Source organism: Lodderomyces elongisporus, chromosome 1 (genome assembly GCF_030384665.1).
Source record: "Lodderomyces elongisporus chromosome 1, complete sequence".
Taxonomy (NCBI): Eukaryota; Fungi; Ascomycota; class Pichiomycetes; order Serinales; family Debaryomycetaceae; genus Lodderomyces; species Lodderomyces elongisporus.
This window is the reverse complement of record NC_083673.1, coordinates 142,124-157,952: the sequence shown is the minus strand read 5'-3', so window position 1 is coordinate 157,952 and position 15,829 is coordinate 142,124. Positions and strand designations below refer to the sequence as shown.

At 35.6% G+C, this 15,829-nt stretch overlaps 3 protein-coding genes across 3 annotated transcripts; 2 read left to right on the top strand and 1 right to left on the bottom strand. All coding sequences in view use genetic code 12, as the record gives it.

The window, feature by feature from the left end:
- Nucleotides 1–265: 265 nt before the first annotated feature.
- Nucleotides 266–3,181, bottom strand: EPL1 (Enhancer of polycomb-like protein 1; the record flags this gene model as incomplete). Its single annotated transcript, XM_001527475.2, has 1 exon — nt 266–3,181. One exon carries the CDS (start codon nt 3,179–3,181, stop codon nt 266–268), a length of 2,916 nt encoding a protein of 971 aa, XP_001527525.2.
- A 4,711-nt stretch (nt 3,182–7,892) lies between these two features.
- On the top strand, nt 7,893–9,467 carry ALK2 (Protein kinase alk2; the record flags this gene model as incomplete). Its single annotated transcript, XM_001527474.2, has 1 exon — nt 7,893–9,467. One exon carries the CDS (start codon nt 7,893–7,895, stop codon nt 9,465–9,467), a length of 1,575 nt encoding a protein of 524 aa, XP_001527524.2.
- Nucleotides 9,468–10,096: 629 nt separating this feature from the next.
- PVL30_000043 (uncharacterized protein) lies at nt 10,097–15,760 on the top strand (the record flags this gene model as incomplete). The annotated part of the gene is made up of 1 exon (XM_001527473.2): nt 10,097–15,760. The coding sequence occupies one exon, from the start codon at nt 10,097–10,099 to the stop codon at nt 15,758–15,760; it is 5,664 nt and encodes a 1,887-aa protein (XP_001527523.2).
- Between the last annotated feature and the right edge of the window lie 69 nt (nt 15,761–15,829).

The window sequence follows — 15,829 nt, the reverse complement described above, 5'->3', positions numbered from 1 at the left end:
ATTCAAAAAAAAAAAAGTCAAAAAAGTCAAAAAAGGGAAAAGCAAAAGAGTAGAAGAAAAAGTAAAAGATTAATTTGTTCTCAACTCAATCCATTTGCCATACCCAACAAGAACACAGGAGTAAGGTTGTTTACAGTACCTATTTTATCTTATTCTTTAAAAACGTTTTTAATCAATTTCTCTAAATGGTTTTTTTATTATAATACATGTATACACTTGGTGGTATATCCAAAAAAAAAAATAAAGTATGAAAGAAAGTCTCGGCTCAATGTATGCGTGCTGGTGCAGGGGGTACACGTGCAGCTGGTGATGGTGCTGCAGTTTGTGAAGATGCGGGTGTAGGTGCAGAGGGTGCAGGTGCAGAGGGTGATGTTGCTTTATTTATCAAAGTTTGTGCCGTTGAAGATTGCTTAGAATTCGCTAAGTTAGAGTTGGAAGAAATCTTTGTTTGATTGGCATTGGAGCTGAGCTTCTTTTGTGTAGATGCAGATGCCAGAGAAGGCTGTGGGGATTTGCGAGCCTGCAGTGCTTGCAGCAAACGCTGCTGTGACAGGTTATTGCTATTCTTGTTGGCGGCAGCAGCTATAGCAGCTTGTTGTGATTGTCTATTGGCAAGTTGTTGTTGCTGTTGTAAAGCTCTCATACGTTGTTGCTGAACATATGACTGCTGCTTCTGCTGAACTGATTCTTTTAATAAACCATATGATTTAGATAAAAGCATGGAACCAAAACGTATAGCCTGTGTGTCATCACTAATATTGTTGAGCCTTGATGGATCAAGACTAAATGGATCGTATTCGCCCTTTTGAAGTTCGGGCATATCTGAATCAAACCTCCAGTTGGACTTCAACCGTTTGATTGCATCTGTTTGATTCTCATAAACATTCAATGACTCATCCTCTTCGGGAATATTCATAAACTCATCCACAACATCAAGAGCTTTTGGCTGGCCGCGTCTATCTATAAACATTCTATTGGCACGACCAGCTCGTTTCCGCATTCTGAAAATTGGTTCAGATAACCGAGCATTCTCCTCTTCTTGTTGTTTCGCCTCAGCAAGACTTTCTTTTATAAAGCCATGCGAGTAATTGTCATAATTATTGGTCTCGATATTGCGCAAAAGCTTGGCAATGTAGCTCGTAGATGTATATTGATTATTTGACAATTTTTCATGCAAAAGAGACAGTATATGAGGGAATGCCTTTGTGGGCACAAGCTCGCCCTCGTTACCTTTGAATGTGCGCACACCAGGTAAAGGTTTACTATCTTTAAGGAAGGATTTGAGTGATTCACTCAAATAATTGGAGGTATTGAATTGGTAAAAGTTTGTGGCAGCAATCGATGAATATGGAATACGAGTTGTATCCACTGCATGGTCGTTGGTTGAAATATCAAAAATGGGTTCATAGGGATCATCAGTGAGGTTGATAAAACCTTTATCCTGTTCTTTCCTTTTGCGAAGCTTTTCAAATACAGCGCGTTTGATAGTATCGTTCTTTTCTTTTAAGACCACAGACACAGTAACAAGATCCATATCTGGAACTTTTGCTGCAGGAAGTTTGATATATGGCTGGTTCGATGCAGCACCTTCTTGTTGTTGCAGCTGTTGCAGTTGTTGGGGTTGCTGCTGCTGCAGTTGTTGTGGCAGTTGCTGTTGTTGCAGTTGTTGTGGCAGCAGTTGCTGCTGCAGCTGCTGTTGTTGTTGTTGTTGTTGCTGTTGCAGTTGCTGCAGTTGCTGTTGTTTCTTTTCTGCAGCAGCTTCGGTTTCTTGCTTCTTCTTTTCCTTCCGTTTCTCCTTCTCCTTTTCTTCTTCTTCTTCCTTTGCTTTAACAAGTTTCCGTTTTTTATGTGGAAAATACAAGTAATCATCACCTTTGATACCAAGCTCTCTCTTGACACCCTTGGCTTGACAACGAACCTTGAAAATCTCAGCCTCTGCCAGCAAATTGTTGAGATTCAAAAGCTCTCGCTCACAAACGCCCATGATAAGGTCTCTTGCACGATGTAAAGATTTCTGCAATAGACGAATCCGCTCGGCGCCAACAGTATCCGCTCGTCGCGTCTTTCTAATTTGACGAAACTCTCTTCTTCGAAAGCAAATGTATGGATCGTTATCATTATCCTTTTCATTAGCATTTGGGTCTTCGAAACGTAATGTTGGTTGTATGCTTCTACCTTTTCGTGCAATCTTTCTATTCTTCCAATGCTCGTAAATTGGTTTACCAAAATGCTCGAGCAATTTAGTGATTGGACGAACTGGGTTTGTGTGCTGTTGATCTTTGTCAAATATAGTGGTGTATGGTTTGAAATTGATTTCCTTTGAAAGCCGTTCTTTCAAGGTGGATGTTGAAAGGTACTCCAAATTGCCTCCACTAGTCTCGACATAAGGATTGCTTGTCTTGACAGTGCACTGGAATTGGTCTATAATGTAACCAGAGATTTCTTCGTATGATAGTATGTTTGAGGGGTCCATTGACAAAAATGGTTGTCGGCTTTCAATTGTCTTTTCAAAGCGGTCACAAACGGTTTCAAACTCTAATTCAGAGCATTTCTGCAGACTCTGGTCGGCTTTCTTTTTGATTCCAAGGGGTGCAATCTTCAGTAACACTTCATTGTAAAATGTTTCATCTTCTTCGTCCATATTGTACTCAACACCAACGGTGTCCTCCACTGTGGCGCTAAACTTGATATAGGACTCAGGTTGTTTAAAACTCTGATCCTCATAGTACTTCTTAGCATCAGCCCAGGTCTTGGACGCATCTGGCGTTGGGATATATAAATCCTTTTCATTAACATTACTGTTGTTATTATTATTATTATTATTGTTGTTGTTGTTGTTATCGTTGTCGTTATTAGTGGAATCTTTTAAATTGTTTGCACTTAGACTCGATAATGCTCGCTGAGCCGCATTGATTACCTTTTGTAGATGCACCTCTTCTTCTTCATTCTTGTCAACACCGGTCTCGACAGCATGAATATCTCGTGGTGGTTGTCCGATATTGTTGCTGCTATGTAGGTGGTGGACTTGACTGGGTTCTAGTTCTGAAGCATCTAGTGAAGGTAAATCTTTTTGCTTGTAAATATGGAGTGGTTGTTTAACGGAGATTTTCCGTTGACGGAATCTCGCACCAGCTGCATGTTGTTTAGATTTACTGTCATTTTTTCCTGGTGGTATGGCCATTGCCGGGAATTGAGAACCCTCCTTTTTTTTAAAAAAACTAGGGTGGGGGAGGGAAGATGGATCTGGAGCCCTAGATGCTGATGCTTAGTGATGAGGCTAATAACCCTTTGCTAATAGGAAAGGGAGGGAGTGTGAGGGATAAAAGGAAAGCGAGTTTGTCCAGTATTGAGTATGTTAGGGATGAACGATGGTGATACACTCTGGCTTTCTCGATGTTGGTAAATTCGCGTGTTTATTATTGCGGTATGGATCTCTTCGACCACCGAAATAAAAAAAAATTTTTTGTTTGTTGTTTGTTTGTTTGTTGAAAAAAAAAAAAAAATTTTTTTTAGGCCTTCACTCTTTTTTTTCTGTTGACGTTGTTGTGTTTAAAGTCTCTGTCTCTGTATTCTGTCTCTATCTCTGTCTCTGTCTCTAGTTTGTGTTGTTAGTTTTTTAATCTTTCTGTTTCGTCCAATGAGAGAGGGAAAAAAATTTTATATTTTTTTATTTATTTATTTTTTTTTTGTTCTCTCGCTCTCTTGATCAAAAAAAAAAAAAAATAAAAAATAAAGTCGACGTCGAGCAATATACACTGATGGAGCGGGGGGTGAGAGAAAGGAAAGTGGAAATAGGTGTATCGACGAGATATTTGGGTGGCAAATTGTCTTTTTTTTGGGGGGGATTGAAATTTAAACCATGAACAACAAGATAGAAGTAATAAAAAAAAACAAATTTTTTTTTGTATACAACACTCCACTTTTTATTAGTATATCGTAATCAGCCGGGTTGGATTGTATAGAGTTGGTCAATTGTTTTGATGGATGGATTGATGGATTGATGGATTGATTGATCTGTTTGGTAAACGTGTTCTTTTTTTTTTGGTGTATATGATTTTTTGCCCTCCGTAACAAATATATGAGTAAACACAAATATTAAAAAAAAATATAAAAAATAAAAAAAAAAAAAGAGAGAGAAAGAGAGAGAAAAAACAAAAAAAAATGAAAATAAAAATTACAAAAAAATTGAACAAATAGAAAGAGAATGTCGAATAAGGAAAAGCAAAAGAGAAATTTAATTTTTAGGGGGGAGGGAGGTGAGGTGAGGGGAGAAAAGAATGAGCAAACGAGAAATTGAGACGAGAAGAACTTTACAAAGTCCAATAATGAAAATTGTTTGTGAGTGCGCCGCTTCTTGATTTAGTTAGTGCAAAATGCAACTACAATAAATTTATAAGTTAGTATAGTGCAAGTTTGGAAAACAATATAAAAAAGAGTAACAGAGGTGAGTACTTTACTGTGCAAGTTGGTTTGAAAGGTAGTTTAGGAATGATTTGTAAGTGATTTTCAAAGTAGTTTCTGTTGTTGTTGTTGTTCGATTACAACTGAGTATTCAACATCGGCATTGAAGTAACGTCCTGGCACTTTGGAGAATACAGCTGCTATATATTTCTAAGTTTTTTTTTTCTAAATGTATTTACTAAATTTTGGTGTAAAACTGAGCTAAAATAATTTATAATTTTTACACCTAATTTGGTTGCAAACTACCATTCCTCTAATAACGGAACAAAAATCCAATTAAATAAACATGTGAATAATGGGAAAGGTAATAGTACTACTGAAAAAGAATGGAAGCTGGGTATCAGATTACATGAGTAGATTAAATTAATAATTATCGACTGGCAAAACTAATCTAGCTATATAAAAGATATACAAATATGTATGTATATGTATATACATATTATGCTACCAAGTGTTTATTACTTGCTATTATAGATATAGTCTAGCATTACAAATTTGTATAATCTTTGGAATTTTGCAAGCAAGCCATTTACGAGAGAGATAAAAGATACTTTATAAACAACAGTCACTATATAGGCGAAAAAAAAGTTTTATATATCCAAGTTCTAATCCTTCTTTTACTACATTATCTTTTATACAAATTTTTGCAACATAACTGTGTGTGAACCACTGAAACCTTAAGAAGATACAGACACAACAAGACTGATTTTTAAACAATATAATGCATTTTTTCCCTTCTTCTTTTTGAATATGAACTTGCAGAAACATAAAAGAAACTGAGTAGAGAGTTTCTTTATCCTTTTTTTTTTATTAAATTTTTTATTAATGTTATAATGGCTATTGGAACTTTTTCAATTTTTTCAGTCAAAAATGAAGAAGATTAACCATTTGCGGATATACAAGTCATATCACACCCACCATCCTTGATTATTGCAAAACAGGTTTTTTTCCTTTTTTTCCTTATTTCTTTTTGGTAATGCTTAACACGGACAAATGGACAGGGATTCCACTACATTCCATACAATGTAGCAGACTTTTATAGAATCTTGATTACCCCCATATTCAATTGAGTGTCTACAAACAAAAGTGTGTGTATATTGTAAAAGGTTTAGAAAAGGAAAAGAAACAGAAAAAGAAAAGAAAGAAAGAAAGAAAGAAAGAAAGAAAGAAAGAAAGAAAGAAAGAAAGAAAGAAAGAAAGAAAAATAAAGACAACGCTTTTTATGGCTATTGTTGTTTAAGTGGGGCAGTGTGCGTACAAGTCTGTGAAAATTCAACACACAAAATAAACAGAACAGAACAGAACAGAATACGGAGATTATGTGTCAAGATTTTAACTTTCACTAAACGTGATATAACACAGCATAGCATAGCACAGCATAGCATAGCACAGCATAGCACAAGGTATACTCTTTTCTATATCATTATCTTTACAAGTGTTATTTAGTGTAACTAGACACTAGACTTCTTGTTAAGTCTTTGTAAAAGCAATAGAAACAGATGATAAGTTACATTCTTTCCTTTGTATATTTTTTTAAAGAAAAAGAAGAAAAATAAAATGTGTAATATAACAAAAGTAGTACGGAATTGTTGAAACTTTCCATCTCCATTCTCTTATTGCTCATGCTTGTAGAAGAAGAAGAGGAAGAAGAGGTGGAGGAGGAATAGGTGGGTGGGGTATATAGTGAATGAGCAAATCAGCACTGTGATGTTTTGAGGTTATATACGCCAAAAAAGAAAAATATAATTACTTAAATAAATACTCTTTTGTTTATTAAACGAAAAAATACAAAAAAATCAACAAAACTTTTTCTTAATGAAATTTTTGGACAAGCAAAAAAAAGTAAATTACACAAAACTAATTAAATTTGAACTTAACTTAGTTTAGCTTAGCCTATAACGTTTTGGGCTAAACTCCGGAAATACAATTTCTTGTGTTCAATTTCAGAAATTTTTTTTTTTTTTTTTTTTGAAAATTTATCCGTTATCTAGAATGATGTATACAACACATTTGTTGGTTTATACTATGAATCCTTCTTCTCCTTCTTCTTCTCCAACTACTTCTTTGTTTCCACTCTTTTTTGATTGTTGATCCAAGAGAGAAAACAAAGTGCAGCACAGAATGATTTGCAATAGACTTTTTTTATATCGCTTCGATATATCACATAGACAGAGACACACGAATTAGCACTTGAGTAAAGTGTTTCAGTACCTGTTTATTCAAGTCATTATTATATCTTTCTCCTCACCCTAGTTCTCTCTTCCCCCCCTCTCACCATTTGTCCTCCTCCCCCTCTAAAACAAAAACACCAAATGGTTAGAACGTAGAGAGATGAAAAGTGTAAATCTAGTCATCACCAGTGCCAAAATTGATAAAAAGGACAAATAAAAAGGAAAAAAAAAGGAAAAAAAAGGAAAAAAAAGGAAAAAAAAGGAAAAAAAAAAAGAAAGTGGAAAATTATCCGCACCTAGATTCGTGGGGTAAATCTTTCCTATTGTCATACAAACACACACATGGTTATAAGCACAAACATACACGTATAGACCTAATCTCCTTCTTTATCCCACCCATTATTGGATATTTCAAATCAAACAGTAACCAACACTCCAACCTTCAAAGACCCAAGTCTCAACTGAATCATTTTCTCTAAATCTCAAATAAAACATAAAAAACAAAAAACGATAACAAGAAAGAGAAAACATCCAGGAAGTGACTACAGGGAGAGGCTAGAATTATAACATGGAGTATGAGATAAAGTAATGATAGAAAATGATTAAACAACAAAAAAAGGTAGAGTATATTGTTTGCTCCATAGATAAACTTCTTCAAACTCCGTTATTCCTTTATCCTCCTGTCAAGTGTGAAAATTAAGAGAAAAGGTACAAATGGATAAACAGCAAGAAAAGAAAAAAGTGAAAGAGATGGAGAAGGAGAATTGTGTTTCCATGTGAAAAAAAAATAAATAAATAAATAAATAAAAACAAAAACATAAATAATATAAAACAAGACGACATACATTCTCCGAAGGTAAAAACAAAATGATGTAACTGAGAATTATTGCGGAGCTGGGAAGCGGAGAAGGAGAGAGTGGGGAGAAGGAACAAAAGAACAAAATAAAAAATAAAACACACACACACACACATACACTATTACAGAAAACGGAAATATTTACATCAGCATATCTATTGTAGTTGCAAACACATTCTGCATTGTATAAAAAGGGTCTTGTTTCCACACATTTGTAAATCTTATCTGAGATATATAAAAGAAACAAAAAAAATTATAAAGACAAGTGCAAGAAGGCATTTTACAATTTTATTTCATTATCTTCTTCCTCCAACACCCTCCATTATATTCTATTGTATTCTATTCTATCATTGTTACTACTCCACTTCAGTCTTTTTACAAACCTACAAACTTTTATACACAAGATGTCAGATTTACTACCTCCTATAATTCAAGAGTACGCTACTAAGTGGTATATCCTGCTACCAGCAATAGTGCTTGTATACCTCACTTTTAGTTTCTTGTTTGAAATATACTTGAAAAGAAAATTGGGTGCAAAAGGCTTTACAAACACCGAGAGAGATGGCTACTTTGGCTTTTACACACCATTTCTCCTCCTCAGATTGAAAAAAGAGGGAAATCTTGTTGATTTTGGAACAGAGAGATACCAGTTTCTCCAAAACCCAGATGTACCAACATTCAAACTCAGAATGTTTGGAATCCCCATTGTTACCACCAAGGACCCCGAAAACATAAAGGCAATCTTGGCTACTCAATTCTCTGATTTCCTTTTGGGCTTGAGACATGCACAATTTATGCCATTATTGGGAGATGGAATCTTCACCTTGGATGGCCAAGGATGGAAGGACTCAAGACAAATGTTGAGGCCACAATTTGCCAGAGAGCAAATCTCACACGTGAAATTATTGGAACCCCACATGCAAGTGTTTTTCAAGCACGTGCGTAAACACAAGGGAATGACATTTGACATTCAGGAATTGTTTTTCAAATTGACTGTTGACTCTACAACCGAGTTTTTGTTTGGCAATTCAGTCGAGTGTCTTAAAGACTCCTCAATTGGTATGCGTCCCAACTCTGCCGACTTTGAAGGTAAAGAACAATTTGCAGATGCATTCAACTATTCACAAAATTATTTGTCTACCAGAGTTGTGTTTCAAAAATTTTATTGGCTCTTGAATGGTAAGAAATTTAAAGAGTGTAACAAGATTGTCCATAGCTTTGCCCAATACTATGTTAACAAGGCATTGCAATTGACACCCGATGATTTGCAAAAACAAGAAAACTACGTGTTCCTTTACGAGTTGGCTAAAAACACTAGAGACCCACAAGTGTTGCAAGACCAATTGCTCAACATTATGGTTGCTGGCAGAGACACTACTGCTGGTTTGCTCTCGTTTGTCTTTTTCGAATTGGCTAGAAACCAGGATGTCTTGGCCAAGTTGAAGGAGGAAATTTACGGCAAGTTTGGCTCTGGAGCCGATGCACGTGTTGATGAAATCACATTTGAATCTTTGAAAGGTTGCGAATACTTGAAAGCAGTGCTTAACGAATGTTTGCGTTTATACCCATCTGTGCCAAACAACTTCCGTACCGCTTTAAGAGATACTACATTGCCTCGTGGTGGTGGTAAAGATGGAATGTCACCCATCTTGATTAGAAAGGGACAAAATGTTATCTACTCTGTTTATGCATTACACCGCGAAGAAAAGTTTTACGGCAAAGACGCAGCAGAATTTAGACCAGAAAGATGGTTTGAACCCGAAACTAGAAAATTGGGCTGGGCTTTTGTACCATTCAATGGTGGTCCAAGAATTTGTTTGGGTCAACAATTTGCCTTGACTGAGGCAAGTTACGTAACTACAAGATTGATCCAAGAGTTTGAACATTTGACTATGGACCCAGACACTGAATACCCATTCAAGAAGATGTCTCATTTGACAATGTCTGTCTATGGTGGTGTCAATGTACAAATGTATTGATTAGTGTGTTTGCTTTTGGGGAAATAACAGTTGTATATAATGGTATGCAATTTGTGAATATTCTTTGTACAGTTTAGTAATTTATATTCGTCTATTTATCCACTTTATTTATATATTTATTTATCGATTCACTTGAATGTTTTCAAAAAATATTTGTTGAGAACAAGAGAAATTTTTTTTGGAAAAAGAAAAAGGAAATTAATAGTATATACTTTTGTTTTATTGCTTCTGTTTTAAAAAATTCTTTAGACTCTGCAGAACTTGGAAGAACAAATAGTAGGTCATCCGATGATAAACTTGATTATAAACTTGATAATAAATTTGATCTTTACTCATTGTCGAGTGTTGTAGAAATCACAACCATCTTATTCTCAACATCAATTTGGTAGCTTTAAAGCTAGTGCGCTACTTAAATATACAATTTTTTTTATAATGAAAAAGAGAACAGAAAAAAAAAAAAGATAAAAATAAAACTGTAATAGTAGACACAAGTAAACAAATCTCATACTGGCAGGCAGCAAGATCTCATCTGTTCATAGTAAAAATTGGCAAAAAACAAACAAACCAAACAAACATATTCAATCACTTGAGACAGTATACATAACTCTTCTACTACAACATTAATAATAATGTCATTTCAATGGTCACCCGAGACGTTTGCAGAGATTTATAATGCCATCAAGTTTCAACCAGACCTCGACTTGTCTACAATAGATCTTGAGTCGATCAACAATGATCTTCTTCACGTACTCATTACGCCATTACCACTGCAAGAATCGAGATCAAAACTAGAGAAGCCAGTTAAGTTTAGCAATGGCGACGAAGTCCAGCTCAACCAGCCATTTGTTGAAACAAGTGTTGTATTGGCTACAGAATTGGATTTGGATGAAGTATGCACAGCAGAATTGTTGTTTAATGCACAAGAGTTGAGTTTTAAAAAAGGTACTTTGTTGACTGACTCAGCGAAATTGAGCTATTATCTGCGATACGAATACATTTTGAATATCTTGGGCTACTTGATCAACCAGAAAGTATTGAACTTGAATGTAGAGCAAGTGTTTGATAATGCCATTGCTAGTTTCAAGAAAATTTATACATTGATTGGAAAATTAAATGATGCAATTGATAAAGAAAAAGTTACTGGGGACGTAAACAATTTGGTCTTTATAAATGCAATCAACTTTGCAAAAAGACAATTGTTCAAGTGTCACGAACTATTGGGCTTGATCTTGTTTGGTTTGAGTCAACTGTATTTCGACAAGATTGGGAAATTGAAAAACTTCCAAGCAGTGATTGATGTAGCCAAAAGCTTGGACAATAACAATATATTACTCGTCCATTTCATCCCATTTGTGTTGAATTTTTACAAAATGTCAACCGATAACAGCACGCTTATGAATGAGCTCTATAGCCAAATTACTAAAACAATACCGTTGGAAAAAAGCGAGACTTATGACTTGTCACAAACAAAAATCAAGGCCTTTGAGATACTTGTCGATTTTGTATTCTTTACAGAGTTCATTCCCTGGTGTAAAGCCCAAAATTCTTCAAAGTATACATTTCAAGATAGTATCATCAAATACATGGAACAATTAATTGGCTATGGTGCAATGGAGATACTACTCAATTTTTGTGCTGAAACAGCAAATAATGAGACACAACAAGCATTTGAACTTTCTCATACTTATGATTTCCGATCTTTATTACAAAGAAACTTTCCGCAATTAGAGCCAACAAAGTTTGCATATCCTGGCACCCCCGAGCTTTTAAATGCAGCACGACAAAGACCAGATATGAGTACCAACATTCTTAAGCTCACCGATGTTTCGTTTTTAAAACTTGATCCGAATTTGAATGACTCATTAATTTCGCCGCTTTTCCAAACTTTTTTTAGCTCTTTCATATCCAATGCAGCACTTATCTTAACTTCTCTTCGAGACAGTGAAGAAGACTTTGTCCTTTCATTTCAAGATCGACACCATACAGAAGAAGAAGAAGAAGAAGAAGAAGAGGAAGAACAAAATCAAGAAGGTGGAGATGGTACAGGAGCAAGAGAAAAGGAAGGGAAAGGAGCAGCTGGGAAAAACAACAATTATCCTGAAAGGCAATTTGAGGAAACGAGTGATGGCAACAATAGTGACAATGACCGAGAAAATGGTAAACATAAATCTAAAAAGTCATCACTACTGGAGTTTGACCAAATAGCACAACGAGCAGATTTGGAACGCTTCTATTTGGCGTTTGCATATAACTTTAACAATAGACCTGAGCTTTGCTCCGAGTTTTGGAATGATGAGGAAATGCTGGATGTGATTATAGGTTTTTTGTCGTGGGGATTATCCAATAATACGTCGCCCTTGATTGTTGCATCTTTCTGTGCTCTCCTAGCATCCTTGACATCCGGAGGTTCGCATATGGCAACAAGGATCTGGGATATCCTAATTCATAATAGTTTAAGCATGAAAAAAAATGATTTTTCAAGGATTTCGATTGACTCGATCCATGACTCGCTTGCTTATTATATTGACTCATTAAAGACAAATTTTGATGAGGACTTGGCAGAACAAGTGCTGGTGTTGCAAAAAAAGCACGAGTTTATGTTTACTAGCAAACCCCCAGTTGATGTTGATGGTTCCGGGCAGAATCACATCATAATTGAGTTGGCCGAAGATTCCATTGTTTCTATTGCGGGTTTTACACACCTTTTGTCATCAATTATCAAAAATCTTTCCGATAATTCACCACGTGACAGGGAAATTCGCAAAGTTGCCTTCCAAAGGTTTATGCCTATAATTGGCCAATTTATGACATTGGATAATTTGATCAATGGGGGCAAAATCTTGCAAGTGAATATTAATGCTGGTACTTCAAGCAGTCCCAAATACATTGACTTGCCTGAAATTCATGTCAGCAATGATTCAAGAGTAATTCTACTCAACTTGGTTTTCCGCCTTTTGGGCAATTTTGCCGATAACCACAATAATGATGATGCATTTATGCGTTATGAGATTTGGAGGCTACTTGACCGTTGGATGTATCACGGTCTTCATTTGGCGCCAACACCAGGCCAAGATAAATCGAATGACGTGTTTGGTAAGGAGATTGATAGTAGAAAGTATACAAGAAAGAGATCTTTGGGAATGATTGAAGTATTTTCACATAACTTGACACATTACAGTGAGATTTTAAACTTTACTGATCTCGTGAAAAGATTACTTGGACAATTGGGTGGAGAAAGTGCGTTTGACAAATATACACTAGCCTATCCATGTGATTTAGGGTTTGGATACAGACCAAATAACCAGATCGGTGTATGGCCCTATATGCAGTTTATTCTTTTGGAGGTGTTTGCCAAATCCAATGACTTGACAAATTTAAATGACAGAATTGCATTGCAAAGTATTCTACTCTCCACTTGCATTGATTCCTTATCTGAAGTTGATTGGAGGTTCTTGAGCCATACTGCTTTGAAAGTGATTAGAGATTTCAAGTCGTTTGAAACAATTTTTGACTCATTAATGCCGGGAATAGCGATAAACTACGATGCTTTTGTTAAATTGCATCATTCGTTAGCTATTATTTGTTACTTCTTTGATGCCAAAGCTTATAAGGCGTTGCTTAGAGTTATTGATATTGGGGTTGATGCGGTTAACTCATCTCCCGAGGTCGGTCAATTAGTGGGTTTAGCGCTTGAGTTGTTTTCAAAATTATTGGACATTCAAAAAACATATCAACTGTACTTACTTCCAGTGCTCAAAAGCAGAAGTATTGTAGCACAGCCCGTGCATAGAAACTCAATCCTGACGATTGGCGGTACTTCTACAAGCTTAGTATTGAGCCTGGCACAGAATCAACAATTAATATCACTGCAAACTATATTTGAGAATATATACCTTGCAAAAAGCTTAGGCTCTCAAGGAGTGAACTCCTTTTATGAAATTTTGTTATTTCACATACACTCGATTGTGCACATTGCTTTGTTTGTTAATTGTGAAAACTCAATCTCCAAAAATGCTTTAAAGATCCTCAAGGGTATCACAGAATCTGCCCAATTTAGTCGTGCTGCTAGATCAAATACCGATCCATTGATTAACAATGATCGTTTACTCACTACATTTCAAAACATTGATGAATCTGAAAAGCTCAAGTTTGCATTTATTGATAAATTCGAAGAAGTTGAAGATAGCCTTGATATGAAATTTGATATACTTGAGCTCATCTCGTCGATATTGGACCAATCTAAAAATTCGGTTAATGTTGCTCATTTGCTCTTAGGATACGAAATTAAAGGATATAGACTTTTTTGGAAGAATGATTCTGTTCATAGCACATTTTTGGAAGTGTTACTCAATACATTGAGCGTCAGTTTGACTTTGATTTCAGAATTGGACTACAACAATGGGAATAGACACCTTATTGATGTTGGTCCAGCTAAACTTTCGTCTTTGATTTTGCAAATTTTGATCAAGTTATGCAAATCGCCAGTCTCAGCGTCTTTGACAACGTCATTGATTCGAAACTATGATAGTTTGGTAAACAAATTGATTATTTCCCAACCAAAGCTCGATCTCTTGACAATATGGGGTTCAAGTGGTTCTGAATTCAATGGCGATTTATCTACTGATATAGAGAACAAATTCATCAATTCAATACTGAGTATCGATGCCTTTATCTCGTTTATCAAACAACGTGAGCTTGCACTCGAGCTATTATCCATTGAGTATTATAGTGCGGATTCGGCAGATAAAAAGAAAAACTACACATCGCTTCTTATGGACAAGAATGAGTTTCCTTCATCCTCAGCCAAGATCCTTGATTTCTTGGATGTATTGAATTACATTTTCAAGAATTTCAACATTACAAAGTACGACAGCTTGAATAGAAAATTTGATATGAATCTTATCTTGGAAGAGGTTGATGAATCAGATTATCGTTTAAACTATTCAGTGTTGAGAAACACATTCAGGATCTTATGTCAAGGATCAACCCTTTTCACACCTGAGGCAAAGCAATCATTTTCTGAGGAGTTGATGGTACAGGGTAATAAAATACACGAGTTTGTGACCAAGTACTTAGTCATGACAAATACAAGAGATGTTCAGTTCAATTGTTTAGTATCTTGGTGTCTGTTGGTCAAGATTCTCATTATTGAAGACCAAATTCAATCCAGCGACTTGATTATTGAAATCTTCAATTCAATATTGCCCAAAGTTTTGGAATATTTGGAATCCGATGTTGCTTTTTCAGAAGAGTTGGTTTCATTGTGTGTGTCATTGTTTGAAGTTTACTGTAAAAAGTTTTGCTCATTGAAAAAGGGTGCACTTGAAAAAGCAACCATGTTGTCTAAGATATTACCATTACTCCAGACTAGTATAAATGGTATCTCGAGCTCATACTCCACTCCCAATTTTAGAGCTGAGTTGTACTCGGTGTTTAACAAGTTTTTGCTCGAATCATTTGATAGCTCCTCTCTTTCGATTAAAATTGTGAAACAGATCAAAGCTGCTGGCAGTAAGCTTATACCTACCATTTGTAATGATTTGTCATATTCGGAAGGATTAGCGAGGATTAATGCCATTTTTGCATTGGAAGCTATGCTTAGGTTGGGTATTAGTACAAAGACTGATTCCATAAACGAAAGCATGACGCAGACAAATTTCTTATCTCAGATGCTAAGATCTATTAGAAGAACAGATCAAGTGATCCACTTGGCCTCCAGAGGCGAGTCTCACTTTAGTTTCAATGAATTGTTTGTTGATTTGACTGCATTTAAAGCAACGCTTTACTTGTTGATCAAGCTTGCGCAAACCAAACTGGGTGCCTTGCAGATTCTTCAAAATGAATTGTTTTCAACTCTTAGAAGCTTGAAACTTTTACAGATTGATCCCGATTTGGGTTTGAACTTGTTTGTTAGCGAGACTAGAGAGGTGAAGAGTATGACCATAAAGGTTTTGTTGGATACTCCGTTGTCCTTGACTGACTTGGTCAATACAGAGAAGAACAAAGAAGGTGATGAAAACACCATTTCGTATTTTGATTTGGTTATTCCTATATTTGAGTTGATATCCACAATCTTGGTGACCATGGGTCCAAACTATAAGCCTGCAATTATCGAAACAAACTTGTTGATGAAAGAGAATGTAAGGCAATTGGTTATAGGAGTATTGAAGCGAGAATATTTGCTTGATTCTAATCAGGTTAGTAAGGAGATCTACGAGAAGGATAACCACGAAATTAATCTATTGAAGAAATTGGTCCATTCATTTACGGTTATCAATTCTTTGGCTGCTTGATGTAAAGCTTTATATATATATATATATAATGTGTATGTGGTAAGGAACAATTTAGAATGTTTATTATGC